The sequence below is a fragment of the Colobus angolensis genome, unplaced genomic scaffold (genome assembly GCF_000951035.1).
Source record: "Colobus angolensis palliatus isolate OR3802 unplaced genomic scaffold, Cang.pa_1.0 Scaffold7, whole genome shotgun sequence".
NCBI lineage: Eukaryota > Metazoa > Chordata > Mammalia > Primates > Cercopithecidae > Colobus > Colobus angolensis.
In genome coordinates this window covers 692,064-713,022 of record NW_012120709.1, presented here as the reverse complement: position 1 = coordinate 713,022, position 20,959 = coordinate 692,064, and the positions used below count along the sequence as shown (strand labels likewise).

At 40.3% G+C, this 20,959-nt stretch overlaps 1 protein-coding gene across 1 annotated transcript in view; it reads right to left on the bottom strand.

The window, feature by feature from the left end:
* The window catches only part of PIWIL4 (piwi-like RNA-mediated gene silencing 4), a 48,559-nt gene that overhangs the window by 11,885 nt on the left and 15,715 nt on the right, over window positions 1–20,959 (bottom strand). The window contains exons 6-13 of the mRNA XM_011926572.1: window positions 20,828–20,908; window positions 19,084–19,281; window positions 17,091–17,202; window positions 12,693–12,816; window positions 10,701–10,818; window positions 7,954–8,065; window positions 5,016–5,200; window positions 2,917–2,989 (exon numbers count right to left, since the gene is read on the bottom strand). Of these exons, the coding sequence (XP_011781962.1) occupies window positions 2,917–2,989; window positions 5,016–5,200; window positions 7,954–8,065; window positions 10,701–10,818; window positions 12,693–12,816; window positions 17,091–17,202; window positions 19,084–19,281; window positions 20,828–20,908 (1,003 nt within the window). The remainder of the gene's footprint in view (window positions 1–2,916; window positions 2,990–5,015; window positions 5,201–7,953; window positions 8,066–10,700; window positions 10,819–12,692; window positions 12,817–17,090; window positions 17,203–19,083; window positions 19,282–20,827; window positions 20,909–20,959) is intronic.

Sequence of the window (20,959 nt, the reverse complement as noted above, 5' to 3'; positions counted from 1 at the left end):
AAATTGTAGAAAAGATATACACTGGCATGATTAGCAGAAGAAAACAAAGTAATTTTTCCACCTATAGAATTATTTAAAGTCACAATGTCAAAAGCTAAAATTACTTACATGTAATTATAAAAAGTGAAGAAAAATATTTTTAAATTATCAGCAAAAGACTCTTAGAGGCCTTCCTTCCTTCCAATTCATGAGTTTGGCTCCAAGCAAGAAAAGTGGTAGAACCAGGCAGTGGCCCAATGGGCTGAGAGAAGATGGGAACCGAGTGAGACTGGTTCCACACCAAGGGCTAGACAAGTAAGCAGGTATGTGGGGAATAACAGGAGCCATGCAACATACATTTCCTAGCTATGCCCATTGAGAAAGCCTGGGGATAGCAACATCCCGGTAGCAATTAAGCATACCAAGTGCTCCAAATCTTTGTATCTAAATACTATTATCTGCTAAAAGGACTCAGGACTCCCGGGAAAGATATCTGATTCCAGGGCTGGGAAGCAACACTGTTAGATGAGCCTGGAATATCTTATTTTGCCAGAAAATAAGAAAGTGTTCCAAGAAAGATGGAGACACATGAAAAACACACAGAAGCCAGCTTGAAGGGGAATCCCACAAGCAAAATCAGGTACAATATTATGAGCAACAAAATAAATAGTAAGAGTAATGGACTATAACAAAACAGGAATCTATGAGTCTGTGCAGATGTAAAGAAATAAACAAATAAATGGGGAGAAGAGATAGTTCTTCCTATGCCACCTAATAACTGCAGAAGGACTGATGGAATGGAAGACCATCATTTGTTAACTATCATAATAATGTGCCACATATTCTGAGGCACAAGAATTGCTTGAGCCCAGGAAGTGGAGGTTGCAGTAAGCCAAGATCGCACCACTGCACTCCAGCCTGGGCGGCAGTGTAAGATTCTGTTTCAAAAAAAAAAAAAAAGCCAGGGAACTTGAAACTTCTCTATCCCTATTTTCCCTCCCCCTATATCCATACTCTCAACTTCCAGTTTTTTTAAACCATCATAATAATGACGGATTCAGGCAAGAATTATAATAGACGCTAAGACAAATGGGTAAAAGTGTGATGAGAAACAAGATTATTTATATAGTCTCAAAGTATCTACATATGCACATATGCGACTGATAAAACTTAACTTTACAGTGGAGAAATCGGGCAAGTATCACCGTAATCAGTGGAATGCCACCTGGTAGGGTGTACTCAGATTGTAGGATCATTGCTGTGCTACTCTTGCCAAAAGTGCATAACGTGAATTTAATCATGAAGAGACATCAGACAAACCCAAATTGAGGGACGTTATACAAAATAACTACTCTGTACTCTTCAAAATTGGAAGGTCATCAGAGTCAAGGAAAATTAAAGAGCTGTTCTAGATTGAAGGAGAGACTATAAAGCCTGGACAACTAAGTGCAGGACAGTAGAGCCTTTTCCTACAGAGGTGACAATTGAGACAAATGAAGAAAACTGTTTCTTAATTTTGATGATTGTCATATGCTTCTGTAAGACAGAGACTTTGTTTACAGAAAATATGCACTGAAATAGTCAAGGGCACTGGGGCATCATGCCTGTAACTTATGCTCAAATGGTTCAGCAAAAAAGACAGAAAAGAATAAAGGAAATATGGTAAAAGGTCAATAATTTGGGATTCTGGGTGAAGGGTATATGAGAGTTGTTTGTACCGTTCTTGTCACTTTTCTGTAAGTTTGATTTAAATAAAAAATAAATGCTCCTAGGCTGGGCGCAGTGGCTCAAGCCTGTAATCCCAGCACTTTGGGAGGCTGAGACGGGCGGATCACGAGGTCAGGAGATAGAGAGAGACCATCCTGGCTAACAGGGTGAAACCCCGTCTCTGCTAAAAAATACAAAAAGCTAGCCGGGCGAGGTGGCAGGCGCATGTAGTCCCAGCTACTCGGGAGGCTGAGGCAGGAGAATGGCGTAAACCTGGGAGGCGGAGCTTGCAGTGAGCTGAGATCCGGCCACTGCACTCCAGCCTGGGCGACAGAGTGAGACTCCGTCTCAAAAAAAATAAAAATTAAAAAAAAAAATGTTCTTAGGGTGATAATTCTCTGTTTCATATAAGATCCTTTAGAGTAAAAGAGAAACTCACTAAAAGAAAAGCAAAGAGATAGCACTTAGCTAGTTAGTTCAGTTAATTTGCACAACATAAGAACAACAATGTTGGAAGTTGGGCTGAGTGAGCAAGGTAAGAAGGGTAGATGGAATGGACAAGAAAGCCCTGCAATAGCCCAGGGGTGCTGAGGTCTGGTAGAAGAGTAAACATTCCTGGGAAATAGGAATCGTTGAAAGATGTTTAAGAACAGGGATGTCAATTCTAATTTGTCTGGAATGTTGGGATGTGATGTAATCAAGCCTTGCAAAGTCAGCTACACACACATGCCCTTTGGGAAATGAGGCAACTGTGGATATCCCACCAGGTGATGCAGCACAGGAGGAAGTGGTCCTCACTGAAACGCACAGAAGGTGGCAAGAATTCAGAGGAAGGAGGAATTTGGGGCCATAGGTCACTTGGAAAGACCTAACCCTCTAAGAATCCCCTGAAATATTGGGAACACTGGATACCAACATTTATGGGATGAGGTGGGAGTCAGTTTATCTGAAATCTTAAGGAAAAGATGACCCCAATGAGTTGCAAAATATGCAGACATCCAAGTGGCTGTTATAGGGGTAACAAGAAGTACTGTATTTTAAAATTAATATTAGAAATGTGGAAATGAAATAAAATATTGATTAAAGTACTAAGATTAATACTTTCTTGGGTGCTTTGGGGAAATGCATGGCAGTGTGCAAATATATCATGGGAGGGTATGTTCCGACTGTAGATATAAAGCAGAACTAAAATTATAGATTAAAGGAGTTCAGAAAGTATCCTATACTTACCAACTGAACATCAGGATCAACATATTGCTGTACAGCTCTAACAAATGCAGCTGGATTTTCTTGTACTTTTATGCTACATAAAAAGATTAATTTTGAAGCTATGTAATTTCCTTCTTAGTAGCACATAATCATATGGCATTAGAAATAATACAAATAAATTTTCATAACAGACTAGTAGTTTTAGGAAAAAATTATTAGAGGAAAATAAAAACCTTTTGAGTCTAAAATTGTTTCTTTCACTACAAAATATGACAAAAACATTTAGCAATAATTTTTACAGTGTAAAAAATGGTTTGGTAGAAAATAAGATCTTCTCAATTGTCCAGAATCCCTACAATCAATAATTCTGTAGTTCAAAATGGGGTTGAAAGTGAACTTTTGAAATCCCAAGTCTCATAGTATCAAATATCTGAAACACTGTTCAAGCTCAACCAGGATTAAGATTTCTGTAAGAGTGAATCACTATAGCAATCTAAAAACGAATGTTTCAGAAAACATCAGATTAATGATACCAAGATATTCAGCTAATTTGCATGATTCAGACAAAAATATATTTATTTTCCTTAGTGGTTGCTTATCTGGAGCCTGGAATGTCTAGCCTTAATCAATTAATCAGTGCACAGCTACTTAACAATTATCTGTTCTGGGCTTACATTATGTTAGGGACCAGCAGCTCCAGAAGTAATGCTCACACACATAGGAATTTGTAAAACTAGTTTCTTTATGTAGAATCAGCCTCTTTTATGTGTATATAAGTGAACTGTCCCAATGCCCAGTGGCCTTTTAAAACTCGTCCAGCAGGTGGCAGGACCATCAACCCCATGAATGCAGATTTTAACAGACCTATGTGACTGGCTGGCAGAACCGTCTAGGCAACTAGATGGTCCTGACTCGTCCAGTTCAAACTCTTGCACTCTGACTCTGCTGCACTTATAGTCCATTCCTTCTAAAATCATCAGGTGAATGTTTTAGAAGACAGAGCTATGCATATAAATCTAACAGGTAAATGGATACTTTATGGAAAAAAGAAGCTGGAAATAAAATATGAGCTTTCAAATAAAACAGGCCAAGGACAGAACATAGCAATGGGCTTGTTCCAGAATTCATGTGAGAAAGAGCCTGTGACATCACCCCAGGGTCTGCAGACTGTGGTTTCTTTCATAATCATTTCCTGCTTTATTAGCTCATGGGTTTAGAGAAAGTAGAGCGGGTGTTTATTTATCCAGGCTATTTATTAACAGATTTAATAAGAGGGGAGTTCTAAACAATGGTGTTAAATGAGACTTTGGGATTAATACTTGTGCTGCTGATGTAATTAATTAGTAACTATGTGTTTAAAGAATAACTCCACTATAACAAAGAAAAATAAGTATCTGTTCCTCTTTTCTAAGCATATCAGGTTCAGTAAAGTGAGGCATGACCAACTTTATGGCTTTTCTAAAGCAAAACAGTATTTTCAGTGTGATTGTATATGTATCTCTTACTCAATGAAAAACAGTTTATTTATCTTTCTCATCCTCAGCAACTGGCATAGTATCTACACATATTAGTACTCAATAAACGTTCTAAGAATAAATGGTTGACCCCTAGTCTTATCAGGAAACTCTCTGAATGACTAATAGTATGCTACAGTAACAGAATCAGAAAAGCTTATTTGAGATCTATTTTCACATTAAATTTTAAAGCATAAAATCTATCAAGTAAAAGTCAGGACATGCAACTTCTATTTTTTAATATTCATTTGCTATTAAGTAAATAACCGATATGAAAAACTGAGCTGAAAGAAGGAAAAACAGTTGAGAAGACAATATATGGACTTATTAAAGATTTATATCCCAACTGATACTGGAAAGATTTTCAGGTAATGACACTACTGCTTAAGAACTGTGTACAAGTTTTACAAAGACCAACATAAAATATATTTTAACTTTATAAAAGTTTAGTCATTACAAAATCTATCCACTTATGACTATTTTCTTGGCACTTTACATTAGGAAACCATACTGGGATAAAGCAGCTTTTGTTGATACATCTGCCATTATTCCCTACCTTCTAACCAAACCAAATTAATATATGAACAAAATTCAATGTATTCTCACATTTTGGGGTAGTCCACATTAAATCCCATGGAACCTGCAACTCTTCTCAAGCAGTTCAGAAAGCTCTCAGCAACATATTCAGTTCTGTCACTGCATAAAATCAACCAGGTATTCAAAGACTGTGCATTTAAAATTTTGCAAGTTCGAATATCCTTGGACCAATCAGCAGCAGACACAGGTTGACACTGAGAAAAATAATGACCATGAAAGGATGGAATAAATTTATTCAGAGATCAACTAAATAAAGACAGTGTGAAGATGGCCAACATTTGTTATAACTGTTTAACACAGTTTGCTATTCAGTCTTAAAACACAGATGCAGGCACTGCACATCCGAACAGAATACATGTGCTTTCTGGGAGTGGAAGCATCTGGGCATCATCCCAGGTCTTCCAGGCACTGGTGGCAGAACCTTGGAGGTTCCTTTAATCTCATGATTCTCTGTGGTGCGCAGAGAATGGTGTCTGATTCAAAGATCTCTGAGGTTCCCTTCCAGCTCTGAGTGTCTATGCCTTTATTAAAAATGATTCAGGCAAACAGCCTGTATTGTTTTATCTTTTACTTGAAGCATCTAAATAGCTCAGAGAATGCTGATTATTGATACTCTGGGTCATCATAATAAAACTAACACACCCTACAGAACAGTTAAGATTATATATTAAGCTAGGAGTAGGTACACCTAGAAGCAAAGATGAAGCCACGATGGAGGCTCCTTTCTCACTCTCAAAAGATGCCTCATGTGACCAGGAAAAACAGGTTTCCTGTGTTGAAGAGGGGGAATGTTAGCCTGCTACCCAGACCCTCTGCTTATATCCCCAGACTGTAATTGAATGATGCCTTTGGCATAGCAAGTGGGGAAGATCCACTGTTAGAATTAAAAGGGACCACACTGTATGCTCATCTCCTGCTACTTGAAGTGCTGTCAAGCACTACTTGACCAGCAGCATGAGCATCGCCTAGAAGCCAGATAGAGTCCTGGGCACCACCCCAGATCCACTGAATCAGAATCTGCATGTTAACATGTCCCCCAGGTGATTCACATGTACACTAATACTTAAGAAACATCCCAATCTTCTTGTTTTACGGACTAGAAAGCTGTGGCTAAGAGGTTATGAAACCAGCTGGCAGCAGTGACAGGTTTAGAATGCTGGTCTCCTGACATGGCAGCCAGGGCACTTGCAACCAAGCACTCTGACTTCTCTGACTTCCAATCATTAGCCATCCTCATGATGCCTTCCACTGGCTGGGCTGGATTCAGCTCCAGGAGTCCACCTACCTCAGCCTGAGAGCAAAGGAGAAGGGCTAGCTTTCCATCAATGGCTCTCTCTGGAACCAACGTTCACTCCTGTCTATTAGAGCATGAAGAGAGTTGTAGTCCTTCTGCCCACAACACTTCTTCCTGCTGTTGTCTTATGGGGCTGGGAGGAGACCCAGGACAATGTACCCTGAGACTTGTGAACTTTTAGTTCATTCAGTTCCTAGGAGCTAATTTCAGAAAAGCAGAATGGGCCAAGAAGTTGATGACATTGTCATCTTAGACACCTGCTACCTCCAGTGTATGAATTCTCCTGTTTTAATGCCCTTTCTCTTATGGACACCAGTTTTTACACCAAAAGAATGCAAACAAATAAATAAAAATGAAAGGCTCTGGGAAATATGATTTTGCTTATAGAGCTTATGAGACAGATCATTTTAAGTACATAAGTCCTTCTTTACATGTGGATCTGCAACTGAGCTTCTCTTTACTGACCTGTCACCAAGATCCTAATGGGAGTCTTCATTTTAGTACTTTACAATAAAGTTTTGTTTCGTTTGTGTTGAAAAACAGTACTTCCTTAGGTTTTCCAATGAGAGTTTTTGTAACCTGGATAGATTATTGTAAACAAATGACAAGGCCAGGCATGGTGGCTCATGTCTGTAATCTCAGCACTTTGAGAGGCCAAGGTAGGAGGATGGCTTGAGCCCAGGAGTTCAAGACCACCCTGGGCAACATAGGGAGACCTGATTTCTACAAAAAATACAAAAATTAGCTGGGCGTGGTGGCGCATGCCTATAGTCCCAGCTTCTTGGGAGGCCGACATGGCAGGATCGCTTGAGCCCAGGAGGTTAAGGCTGCAATGAGCTGTGATCATGCCACTATGTTCCAGCCTGGGCAACAGAACGAGATCTATCTTAAAAAAAAAGAAAAAAAAGATGAAAAAAAATCCCCCATTCTACCATTGTTCAGTTATATCAGTTAGACATGCAGGTTTATTACACCAAATAAAGGCAAGAAGAGAGCCTTTAAACATGAAAAGAAATGCAACTGGTTTTTTAAAGTGGGCAAAACTGAGGGGGAGAAGAGATAATGCATAATTTTTGCATAAAATATTAATAGGTTCATTTCTTCAACAGAGGTCTGGAAGTGGTGATGATTTGTCTCTTCAGGTTTCCAAATGCCTCTCCCCAAGTACTATGTCTGGGGCTGGGTTCTGTGCATATTTCTTGACTTTCGTGTCCACTGAGCAGTGTTTTATTTTGAAAGATTAACATACACAACTGACATAGCAGCTAAAAGTCCAGTTTTGGTATCAGAAAACAGTCTATTAGAACTAATGTTCACCAGTTAATAGAATTTCCTCAGATGACTATGGCCTTTTTTTTTTTTTTTTTTTAAGAGCAATGCACCATGCAACAGAAGATGGGTATATTTTAATTACAATGATTTGAAATACCATCTTCTGACTAACCTAAATCATGTCCACTGGGTGCCGCTAAGTCCATGCAAGTAAATTCAGATTGACAAGGAAACCACAGGGGATCTGAAGTCTTAGGATAAAGAGATGGAAGTACATGGCCAAACCAAATATTATAAGCACACAAGCCACTCTGGCCAATGCACAAACTTACACATATTCAAGTAAATACTTTTAAATGAAAGTAAAATCACAGCACTTACTATGTGGTCTTGCATTAATATTTTTTCTGAAGGCACAACCCGGCCAGTCAGAGATATCTGGCTTCCAAAATGCAGTCCCCAGGTCTCTAGTTCAAAACGAGCATTGGTGTTCCTGTTGATAGAGTTGTTTTAAATCATTAAAGGGAGATATATTTACAACTTACTGAATTAGGGGCTGATTTTCTGTGTCTTCAGGATTCCTGGCTTCTAATTCTACTCAGCATATTTTTTTCCCTACTTAAAAGAATTACGGGGCCGGGCGCGGTGGCTCAAGCCTGTAATCCCAGCACTTTGGGAGGCCGAGACGGGCGGATCACGAGGTCAGGAGATCGAGACCATCCTGGCTAACAGAGTGAAACCCTGTCTCTACTAAAAAATACAAAAAACTAGCCGGGCGAGGTGGCGGGAACCTGTAGTCCCAGCTACTCGGGAGGCTGAGGCAGGAGAATGGCGTGAACCCGGCAGGCGGAGCTTGCAGTGAGCTGAGATCCACCCACAGTACTCCAGCCTGGGCGACAGAGGGAGACTCCGCCTCAAAAAAAAAAAAAAAAAAGAATTACGGGACAACTGTGCTCATTTGGGATGTTCAGGAATGGGAAAAGGATTCCAGTGGGAGTACAGTGGTTAGAAAAAGAAGCTTTCGAGCCAGACAGACCTGGGTTTAACTCCCAGCTCTAACGTTTAATAATATATGACCTTGAGCAAAGTATTAATCTTTAAGGCCTTGGTTTCTTTACTGGCAAAATGTAAGGATAATAAAAGTACCTACTTCGTAGGGTTGATATAAAGATGAAATATGATAATACACAGAAAGTGCTTACCACAGTCCCTGGCACATGGCATGTGCTCAAAACCTATGAGATATTATCATTCTTGATAACACACTTGTTAATAAAGAGATACTTTGGAGACAGTGGATGTGGAGATGTCTTTTGTGAATATCTGAATTTGTTGGGTTGAGAGTCAAGGAAGGACGATAAAAGAAGGGAACATAAGAATTTAAGCTTCAGAAGATTCAGGGTCTTCCTATTACCCTGTCTATCCTATGAGGAGAATATTAATATCAGCAATAATAACACTACTTTCTATTGTATAGTACTTTCCATTTATAACTTAATAAGCTTTAATCATAGTTGATGTTTTAGCTCATGGGAGTATGATATATGATAACTTCTACTGAGCCATAAGCTCCTTGAGAGCGACAACTACATATAGGACTCAGCACAGTAAGCCAGGCATTTACAGGACATGGAGGAGACCCCCACGCTTTTGTTTCCCTATTATAGCTCTACCTCTTTTTTTAGGGGAGCTCCAACCTCTTCACCACTGTCTCTCAGGAATAGCTCACTATTTCCACCTCTTCAGATTATGTCTTCTCTGGTCACACTAATTCCTTTGAGTTAATTATTTTGCTTCAGATACTAACTGCCCAAGATGAGATAAGTGAGGCCATCATTGGTCAGGAAATGGGGTGAGGTGGGCGGTATTACTGAAAGATGGCAGATAGATGCATCAGGAAGATTAATCCACAGGCACTATAAGGGAAACGAATGAGGAATCCCTTCTGAATTCGGTGTAAGTCTGAGGGATGTCCAGGGTAAATGACGTAAAGTGTATCCATGAAATAAAAAAACTATGAAACCACTAGCATGATAATAGAGGTCATGTTTACCATACAGTAGTGTTTGAGAAAAACCCTGAAGTGAAAAGAGCAAGTTACAAAACATGATGTACAGTACTACACCATTTCTCTTTAAAAAAAATAGGATTATATGCATTTGCAAAGTCTGAAAGAATATTACTAATATAATAATAATTGAATTAATTATTAATTCAATTGTGATTCACTCACTTGTTAAATATTTACTGAGTAAACACACATACACACTCTTTTCTCTCTCTCCTTTCTTTGTGCTATGGAAATTTCCAAATCCTCCAAGAGCTAATACTACTTTAAAAAAAAGTTTTTTAAAAAACGACTGTTGATCAGCAATATAACCCAATAGAAATACAAAGCAAGCTACATATGTAATTTTAAATTTTCCAGTAACCACCTTAAGAAAGTAAAAAAGTGACAAGTGAAATGATGTTTTAAATATATGTTATTTAACCAATCATTTCTAGGTGTGTCACTGGCCACATTTCAAGTGCCTAGCAGCCACACTAGATAGTTCAGTTTTAGAGGGTCAGAAAGGAAAACCAAGGAGAAGCTCAATTTTCTAATCACATGTTACAGCAAAGTGTCATAAGAACTGAAAGACAGTCTGATAATCAGATAGGCAGAACCAGATGGCACAAAGGTATATCTCAAATTTAAAAGGCACATAGTGGGGTTTTCCTAAAGTTCAGTCTGCTAAGGCCATTGTATTAAGAGTTGAGCATTCCTGACCCTGAATACTAGGGGCCTGGTGTTTTTCTGGTTGCTTTGTTTGCTTGGATGTTGTTGTTGTTGTTTACATTATAACCTTTTTCTTTATTCAACATTTTATCCAGACCTCAATGGATGAAACAGATGAAAGCAGGGCAGGTAAAGTGAGTGTTATTCCTAACAGCATGGCTTCTCCCAACTCCATTCAACCCCTTAGTCCTGAGACATCTCACATGAAGGGCTGTGGACAGCACAATTCAAAAGCTCCTTGCTCTCAATCAATACGAATGAGACATTTCCTTCAAGGAATACAGTGTTACATGGACCGTCTAATACTAAAAACTCAGCCCCAGGCAGGATGCATGCCGTGATCCAGTACCTCTGGATGTTGTCCACAAGCCTGGCCAGGCGCTGCTGCCGGCCTGAAGGAGGGAGACGTGTCTTTTCAGCCACAGCCTTCATCAGCTGGAAATTAGAGGTTGCCTGGTCAGTTAGTCCTATTAAATGCAAATGAAGACAAAGTGAGAAAATGAACATAAGCAACTCAGTCCATCGCAGGCCCAGTTTAAATCTTTCCGCTTGAATGCATTCACCATCTGTATAGCACAACCAATAGAAATGAAAACCACATATGTCATTTTAAGTTTTCTGGTAACCACGTTAAGAAAAGTCAAAAAAGAAACAGACAAAATTACTTTAAATAGTGTATCTTATTTAGCCCAGTATATCCAACATATTATCATTCCAACATGTAATCAACATAAAACACTTATTGATGAGGTAGTTTCCTTCTTTTTTTCATATTAAGCCTTTCAAATCTGGGCTGTATTTTACAGCATACCTCCTCTCAGTCTCTTGGTAGACCTAGTCCCAATTCAAGTGTTCAAAAACTCATTGCTACTGGCTACCATACTGGGTCCTGCAGACCTACAATATCAGAACACCATTAAAAAGGAGCACCCCTTAGGCTGGGTGCTGTGGCTCACACCTGTAATCCCAGCACTTTGGGAGGCTGAGGCAGGTGGATCACCTGAGGTCGGGACTTTGAGACCAGCCTGACCAACATGGAGAAACCCATCTCTACTAAAAATACAAAATTAGCCAGGCATGGTGGCGCTTGCCTATAATCCCAGCTACTTGGGAGGCTGAGGCAGGAGAATCGCTTGAACCCGGGAGGCAGAGATTTCAGTGAGCTGAGATCATGCCATTGCACTCCAGCCTGGGCAACGAGAGTGAAACTCCATCTAAAAAAAAAAAAAAAAGAATTAGCATCCCTCCCCTCAAGGATTATATCCTCATTAATCTTTCTTTCTTTTCTTTTTCTTTTATTTCTTTCTCTTCTCTTCTCTTCGCTTCCCTTCTCTCTCTTTCTCTCTTTCTCTCGCTCTCTCTTTTTCTTTCTGACAGTCTGGCTCTGTCACTCAGGCTGGAGTGCAATGGCATGATCTCGGCTCACTGCAACCTCCACCTCTCGGGTTCAAGTGATTCTTCTGCCTCAGCCTCCTGAGTAGCTGGGATTACAGACATGCATCACCATGCCCGGCTAGTTTTTTATTTTTAATAGAGATGGGGTTTCACCACGTTGGCCAGGCTGGTCTTGAACTCCTGACCTCAGGTGATCCACCCACTTGGCCTCCCAAAGTGTTAGGATTACAGGCGTGAGCCACAACGCCCGGCTAGTTTTTTATTTTTAATAGAGATGGGGTTTCACCACGTTGGCCAGGCTGGTCTTGAACTCCTGACCTCAGGTGATCCGCCCACTTGGCCTCCCAAAGTGTTAGGATTACAGGCGTGAGCCACAACGCCCGCCCTTCTTATTAATTTTTCTAATGGCAAAATAGATATATACGCATCATAACTGACTCAAGGAACACACAAATGCAAAATGTGGAAAGTCTTCCCTTCCTAGCCCTAACCGTTAGTTGAAAGAACACTGTTAAAAGTGCTTGAGGCAGTTATTCAGATTTTACTGTATAGTGAGGATTATATTACGAAAATTCATGCAAAAAGAAAGTAAGGATCATTCTGGCACCGATCTACTGATATACCTGAAGAAAATCTAAGTCATATTCCTTCCTATACTAGTAAATTCAAATAATGGCAAAGAGAAACTTGGTTTTAGGATGATATCAGGGAGTCTATTTTACATCAAAGTAATACATGGAATACATGAGATAAAGGAAATAGATTCCAAAGGGCACTCGATTCCCCCAACATGTCTCTATTATTGAATAAATTACTTAAAAGGCCCATCCTCCATGGGTTAAATCAATGTCCTGGCGTTCAGGTAACTTAAAGAGGGTCTGCCCACTGCCAAGCATCAGGGGCCTGTATCCAGGAGCCTGACAGAGGTATAAAACACAAACATTACCTGTTAGAAAGCAGAGCTCAGGTATCAGGTGGGCGAGCCGAGCCTCACTGTTGTCATTTCTCTTCCTCTTTAACAGACTAACAAGCATGGGCTGATTGAGGTCAGATACAGTAATATCATATTGCTATAAAATGCAAGATTAATGGGGGAAAAGTTAACGTGGAAGCACCGCCAGGTGAGCATCCTTACATTCAACAAGATGATCCTAACATATATAAAAATGTAACCAATCCCATGGTTACCTACTTATTGCTACTTTCTTCCCAGGACCTTTCTATCTGAGGGCCAGTTTTATTATTTTAATTATTTTTTCTAACACAACACCATTAAAAATATCATTTCCCTGCTGTCTCTCGGTTTCAGCCAGATCAGATTCAGAATAGACTCCAGCTGGTTCTATACATAGGTCAATGACATCACTGGGACTGACTCAAAGCCAGCATTTCCACTACTGATGACTGAGGCAGACTGCCCCATGCTTAACTATCTGGCTCTAAACATCTATATTCATTTTGAAAATATCTATACACAAGCTGGGGGCGAGTTATATTGAGACAATCTCAGACTTCACAAAAAAGCATGACTGTCCTTACCTTCTAGGATAGTAGGATGTTACAGGCAAGCAGTCCTGAAGTCTGACAAATGTGAATGTGATCCCCAGCTCCTCTATTTGCTTGGGCTGTGACACTGGGGGAGTGATTTAACTTTCCTTATCTATCAAATAAGGATAACAGTAGCTCACAGGCATCCTATGTAAACCACGAGCAAGGGGTCTGGTTTATAATGAATCCCTGGCAACTGTTAGTTCATATTCCTCTCCCTTTGCCATCCTAAACTTCAATTTCAGCATTCTCACCTTGGCAAAAGTTCATTTACCCTCCAGTGACAAAGGTTACAACGAACACTCGTTTCCATTATAATTTGATCCACATTAGTGACAGAATAACTGGAATTATAACATATAAAATGCCTGGGTAATATGACACTAACATCAATAATCACAATTAAAGAAGTTAAATGTGAGCATTTCTCTATTTCAAGAAAAACTTTGTCATTAAAATAAAAAAACGAACCAAGAATCTCATTTGAAAGCAGCAGGTGCAACTGATGCTATGGCTAAAAAGCTTGGAGAAGCCTTTATCAAGTGAGTTTGCATACATGACTCCATTAATTTAGAACACATGGTGTGCTTACTGTGTTCCAGAACAGCAGTGGATAAGAAGATAAAAGTAAAAGAGGCACAGTCCCTGCCTTTCTGCATAAATACATTATCTACAAAGCGAGGTCCACAAGAAGCACAAACACTGCATAACGAAGCACAATAAAGCACAACAAACTGATGAAAGAGATACTATTATTGTCCCCTTCACCGATGAAAAAACACTGAAACATTAAGCAATCTTTCCAAGGCTCCATAACTGGAAATTAGCACAGCTAGGATTGATCTGTTAAGACTCTGCTTGTTATACCACTCAGTACCAGATCTCCGGGCTGGAGTGGGAGGGGCAGAGAGGAAAAGGAGATGGTGGTAGTGACACAATTATGGCTGGCAAATCAGGGAAGCCTCCATGCAGGTGAAGACCAAGAGAGGACCTTGAAGAAAACATGAGAGTATGGAGAGTCTCAGGTAACAGCTCCAGCAAAACGAAGGCATCTTCCAGGAAGAAGGACTCTAGCTGGAGCATGGTCAAGAATTCTAGCCCCTAAGCTGCTCCCACAAGGTAAATTTGACCCTTTCCCTTGACCCAATTTTCTTAGCATTTGAAAATACTTTGTATGATAAGATAAAATAGAGAAATATAAAGGTCAATATCAGGATGTCTTCCACTTTGAAAACTGACTACATAATAATTGAGTCTTTCCTGGGACAGGGGGGACGGCATACTAGAAGTTGTCACAGTGTTCTTTCTTTTCCTCCCTAATTACAATATCTATGCAGTGAAGCACAACTCATTTCAAAAAACAGTGACTGGGATTTCATGATTCCCGTTTCAGAATGTCACAGGTCCTAAAATACTTCTGTTTAAATGAACAAATTTAATCATGCAAGAAAGAAGCCCAAATGTTTAACAAACTGTGGGTTTCATAAACACAGAACACATTTTATGCACAAGATGCTTTGCTAGATACTATGCATCAAGGATTAGCCAAATGCCATCCTTGCTCTCCAAGGAGTATGTGTTCAAGAAGCAATGTGATGAATGCACAGGTACTTAGAAAGGAGAACAGCTTGCTCTTCTATGTGTGTGACAGAAAGCAAAGCCAGAGAGGACTTCACACTTGGCCTTGAAGCTAGGATTTGACCTGGGGTAAAGGAGAAAGGTACAGCGTGGCTTTCTGCAGATGCCTAGTGAACACATGCAAAGGCTAAGGAAGGTGTAGGCCAGTGAGTGGATGGGGGATAAACGCATGGGGTGCATAGTAGGGATGCTGAGAAATGTAAGAAAGAAAGAGGGGTCCAAACTATGCAATACCAGAGAGGAAGAAGCAGAGGATAGAAAAGGAGGAGCATGGTCTCCACTGTTCTCCCATTGCTCACAAAGTGCAGGCACACGTCGATGCTCTGTGTGCATAATTATCTTGTTCGGTCCTTACACTACACCAGGAAGGTAGACAGATAAATTTCCTTTACACATGACGCTCTGGGTTTAGTGATTTATCCAGGGTTACACAGCTGGAGCCAGACCATCTTACTCCAGAGCTTATGCTTTCAATCAGATTTCTGGGCAGCACTTCAGAAAGATCTCTCTGATGGCTGTGAGGATGAGGGATCACGGTGAGGAGAGAGCTAGGGCATAAAGAGTGATGGGAGGGGGAGGGGGATCCATGAGATGACCTGCATTAATGCAGTGGGAAAAGGGCTGGAAAAGAGAAAATTCACGGATAAAGGATACAGAACTCGTCTTGGTGACAAATGAATGAGGAGGTTAACGTGAAGAAGAGGAAGAAAGCAAAATCACTCCTGTCTGAGCTATAGAATTTCCAAGGAGAAACAGGAATGGGAAAGACAATGAATTCAGTCCGAATTATATTAGTTTGACATGCCCGCAGGGTATTCATGCAAATATGTTCTGGAAATGGAGATGAATATGTAATTTGGGAATGAGGGCAAGGCAAAAACACTATATTTGAGCCATCTCAAAATACAATGAAAAGATTCTATATGAGGGAACCATGGTGAATAATGGTTCCTTTGTGGGGAAAGAAGGAGGAAAATGTCAAAGGAGACTAAGATAGAACAACCTTAAAGTAGTGGAGAGCCGCAGGGATGTATCCCAGGAGTCAAGGAAGGAAGAGATCAGTTCCAGCGGATGGGAGAGGTCACAGGTATCAAATGCACTGAAAGCCCTTTAGGATAAGAACAGTAACTGAACTTGACCCTTCTAGAACTACTTCTAAAGCAGCAGAACTGGATACCAGACTGCTGAGGTTTCAGGAAGGAAGAACGGGAAAGGTGCTTGGAGCTGGTATAAATGACTTTCTAAAGTTAGCTAAGGAGAAAAAGAGAGCTTTTCCTGAAGGTGTACAATGATCAAGAAAGGGTTTTTGGTTTTGTTTGTTGTTTTAACCTGAATATTACTATACATTAAAGAGAAGGCACTTTCCAAAGGAATTGAACATGGAAGATGAGGGGCAGGGATAATTGTTGCAAATGCGATTAGAGTTTCCAGAGACAGCAACAGATTCCATCAATAGTTTCTTGAGTATCTAATATGCACAAAGCACTGAGCTAGCCCTGGGTATCCAAAAATAAGGAGCCCCCTCCCCAGAGCTCGATGTCTAGGATGAGGCTCAGACCATTCATGTGGTGCCTGTGATGACCTGATGCAGGGAGGGGATCCTGGGAGGAATGCTATAGGGCTCCTTTGAGACTTGATGGCTGAGCTGAGTTTGCAAGGGTGTCTAGCGTTCATCTGGCTGTCAAGGGGTATCCAGGAAAAGGAAGCAACATGTGTGAAAATGCACAGGGGAGAAACCGAGTCATGGAATCACAAGAGGCAATTACATCAGAGTCAGGCAAGGGAGCAGGGGAATGGGAAGAGATGAGGCTTTAAAGGCAGGATTTGGCCACATCATAAGGAGCCTTGGAAACTCTGCTAAGGGGCTTACATGTGGTCTTAGGGCAATAAGGAGACATGGAAATGTATTAACGTTGGGAGCAGTGTAATCAGATATGCGTTAAAGAGAGATTACTCAGACTACAGGAAGAAGGAAACAGGAGATAGGATGAGGGTCAACAGGAGACCGAGATGGTGGGGATGAAGGAGAGAGACAAGTCAGAGAATCAGGTCAGAGGCAGACTCAGCCTATAATCTGGGGGACCTCTGAGACTTGGAATAAGTAGACTTCTCTGAGGTAAAAGGAAAGGAGATAGAGATGAATGAAGAAAAGTCCTACCTGCTTGTAGTAATCCACATAGGTGATCTCGGTGCCATCCCGCTTCTGAAAGGTGTGTGTGGGCTTCACTGACCAGTCAATGTCATCAATGGAGTAGGTTCTGTTATTGTATCTGGCAAATATAAAAAGGCTTTAAAATTTTTTAATCATCTAACATAAGCAGCTACTTCACCACACTTTTAATTCAACACATAAGATAGACTCCAGAATGTCAGAAATTATGAAAACAATATAGCAAGAATATTCACTTTTTAAAAAATACTCAGCTCTTATCTGAAAAGGGCATTCCTTAATAATTTCATATACAGGAAGACTTCTGTCCACATTCCAACAAAACCTGTGGGGAAGTCCTTAGACTTTACCTTAGACTAGTCTATTTTTCTCACTGATAGATACCCTTATTTTCGGGCAATTCTTTTTGAATTTTTCCCGGGTTGAGGCTTTGTTCAAACTTTTCCCTTTTTTTTTTCGGTTATTGTTTTCCTTCAGGGTTTTTTGCTTTCCCGGTTGTTTTTTTTGTTAAAAAAGCGCCAAAAGAATGCCAATCAACCCACAATGCTGGTGTCTTGCTTAACCTCCCCGCTAGGGCTGGCTCTTGGCAAAACTACAAAACAGGTTAGCTAAGGTTACTCTAAGCTCCTTCTCCCCTTCAGCACTGTCCTCTCAGGATGACCCAGCCTAGGGGCAGAAACTACCACAGCAGGTTTCTCTAGAGCTCTTGATTCTTTGCAAGATGACTTTGAAATGTGATAAGCTAATCCATCAAGATCATGACAGGAGGATAAGAGGGTAGCCTTCTCATACCAAGTAGTGTGGAATCCAGCCAGTCCCATCCCTCTGCTATATATCCCAGAAAAACAAGTTTAAGTGGAAATTCTAAGCCAGAATAGAAGGCTAACAAGTCCCCTAAAAGAAGTATTCTTGCAGCCGTAAAAAGGAACAGGATCATGTCCTTTGCAGGGACATGGGTGGAGCTGGAAGCCATTATCCTCAGCAAACTAAGGCAGGAACAGAAAACCAAACGCTGCATGTTCTCACTCATAAGTGGGAGCTGAACAATGAGAACACATGGACACGAGGAGGGGAACAACACACACTGGGGCCTCTCGGGGGATGGGGTGAGGGGGAGGGAGAGCATTCTGAAAAATAGCTAATGCATGCTGGGTTTAATACCTAGGTGATGAGTTGATAGGTGCAGCAAACCAGCATGGCACACTTTTACCTATGTAACAAACCTGCGTATCCTGCACATATATCCCAAAACTTAAAATAAAAAATTTTAAAAAGTATTCTTGGACTGGCAGCAGTATATGGTGAGATTTTTAGTCCTCAGGAAGTCATCTAAATTTTCCGTGTTTAACTCAGTTCAATGTGCAATGAGGGCAAATTTTATATACATAAACCTAGAGGTTGCAAAGAAGTAAAATGTGGTCTCAACTTAAAAAGACTCCTGAATCTAATAAAGAAGGTGAGACATGGAACTAAACTTCTGTCCTTTAGAATGAAATAAAATGGCCATAACAAGGTAGCCATAAGCAAAGTGCTATGGGAGCAGCCCAGGGGAAGAAACTGAGTAATTCCACTTGGTTGGGCAATTGGGATATCAGAAAAGCTGGGATATTAGAATTGGGCTTTGTGAAAACTGAAGTTTAAAAGGCAGAATTTGGGGTAGGGAATCCAGGCAACTGAAGTGAAGTGAATTGAACTGAACTGAAGCAGAAAAGTACAGAACGTTGGGGGTTAGAATAGAGTGGCATTGGGGGAAAGGAGGGTACAGCAAGTGAGAATTTGGAACTACGTCAGCTTGTGGACCGTCCAGAATGCCACACAAGGATGTCTGAACTCTAGACAACAAAACAACCAGGTCTTCTAAACAGATGAGTAAACGGATTAGATCTGTGACATCAGGCCAATACTCCAACACTATTTCTATTCCCAAATACTATCAATGATTGATTTCTGAAGAAAAGTTTATTTAGACACAGGCTTGTACCTTGTAAGGACAATGAGCCCTATTAGCTGCTTCTCACACGTCTGGGTGAAACCGGACAAGCCAGTTCTTTGACAGAGAGCAGTCATGAATTCCAGAACCGTCTCATTCCGGAGGACCTTATAACTCACGTCAGCGCTAAACAGGAGCTTGCTTTCAAAATAGGATACAGAAATGGCAAACCCAGGCCAAAGGGATAACCTTTAAAAACAAAACAGAAAAAAAGGAATATTGTCAATGTTATACCAGAAACACAATAAAGATTTTTAAATGGTGATTTTCTGTTCTAATTCTCGAGATCTTAACAAGATAATTATTTTCTTTAGTTGGATTTCTTCCAGTTGTTGACTGAAATCTTTCTTTCAGCTGCAGTGTCTTTAAGCATATGTTTAGAATAAAATACCTTACTGGAAAGCAGTTTCTCAGCCTTGGCGCCACTGACATTTGGAACTGGATAATTCTTTGTTAGGACCGTCCTATGTACTGTAGGACGTTGAGCAGCATCTCCCTGGCCTCTATCCACTAGATGCCAGTAGCAGCCTCCCAGCTGTGACAACCAAAAACGTCTCCAGACAATACAAAACGTTCCCTGAAGAGGGGGGACATGTCCCTGCCTGAGAACCACAACTGTAGGAATAAGATGTTTATGGAGTGACCTGTCCTTGCAGGAAAACATCTAGGTTCAGAAAAGCACAACTCAAAGGTGAGGGCAGTGGATAGATTTAATGATGAGATTAAGAAATACAGAAGTAATATCACAAACAGAGATACAAGAGAAACCAGAACACAGCCTACTGTTTCTTTCCATATAAACTTAAAAATCTTGAATAAGAAGTTACAGAAATGACATGAAATAATAGACTAATATTTTAAAAAATAATTCCAGTTTATATTTTGTGGACTATAAGTAGTCACTGTGATACTAAGCCAGCCTCCAGGACAGGCATGTGTGCTGAGCACCTAGGGCAGTTTAGTACAATCTGCACCTATGAGATTTTCTAATCTAGGTGGACAGATTAGTGACAGGGACGAACTGGATGCTTCATAGAGAGCACATTGACACTCTGAATGAACATATGGAAACTCCGTCATTTCTCCTCCACCAGGCAGAAGGCCAAACACCCCACTCCCATTTTCTATCTTTTATGCACTTCTCCCTTTATGTATCTACGTTTGGGCTACCAGTTGCCTCTCTGTCTACAGTTTGACCACAGTATTTTTGAGAGCTAAGTAACAACCAGTTGAAGACATAGCTGACCACTTTCCCTGAAGCCTCGAATTCCCAGTTTAGGGTAGAAATTCTGCACGTGTTCCTAAGGATTCTATCCTTCACCAGAGTTGTTTGGTTGGCTTCTCTTTCTGACCCGTGCTGCCCTGACAATTTCATGTCAACCACCTGGCTATGCTAACATCCTTTCAACAACAAAATGAAGCACCAACTATGTGTTATACCACAATACAGCTCATCCTGCTTTCATTATTACTTATTACACACAGAAAATTCAGTTTCTGAATTCCTTCTAGGATTTATGATAATTATCCATCACACTAATATAAGAAAACAAAGCTGCTAGCTTCACATTCACATGCACCATTTTATTCAAAAAAACTTGAAAGTTTAAAAAAACCATTACATTTCATATCACAGAGTCTGTCACAGGAGGCATAATGGTATAATATTGTATCATAAATTACATTGCTCACATTATAACAATTTTGGAGTAACAGAAAATATAAATAAACCTACTTGTGCTGGGGAATTTCCACTGGCTCTGAAGGATTATAGAAGTTCCGTCCAATTTGGTACATGGACAACTTTTTGAGGATCCTGCAAGCATATTGTTTTGAATTTTTGGTAAATATCAGTCAGTAACAGTTC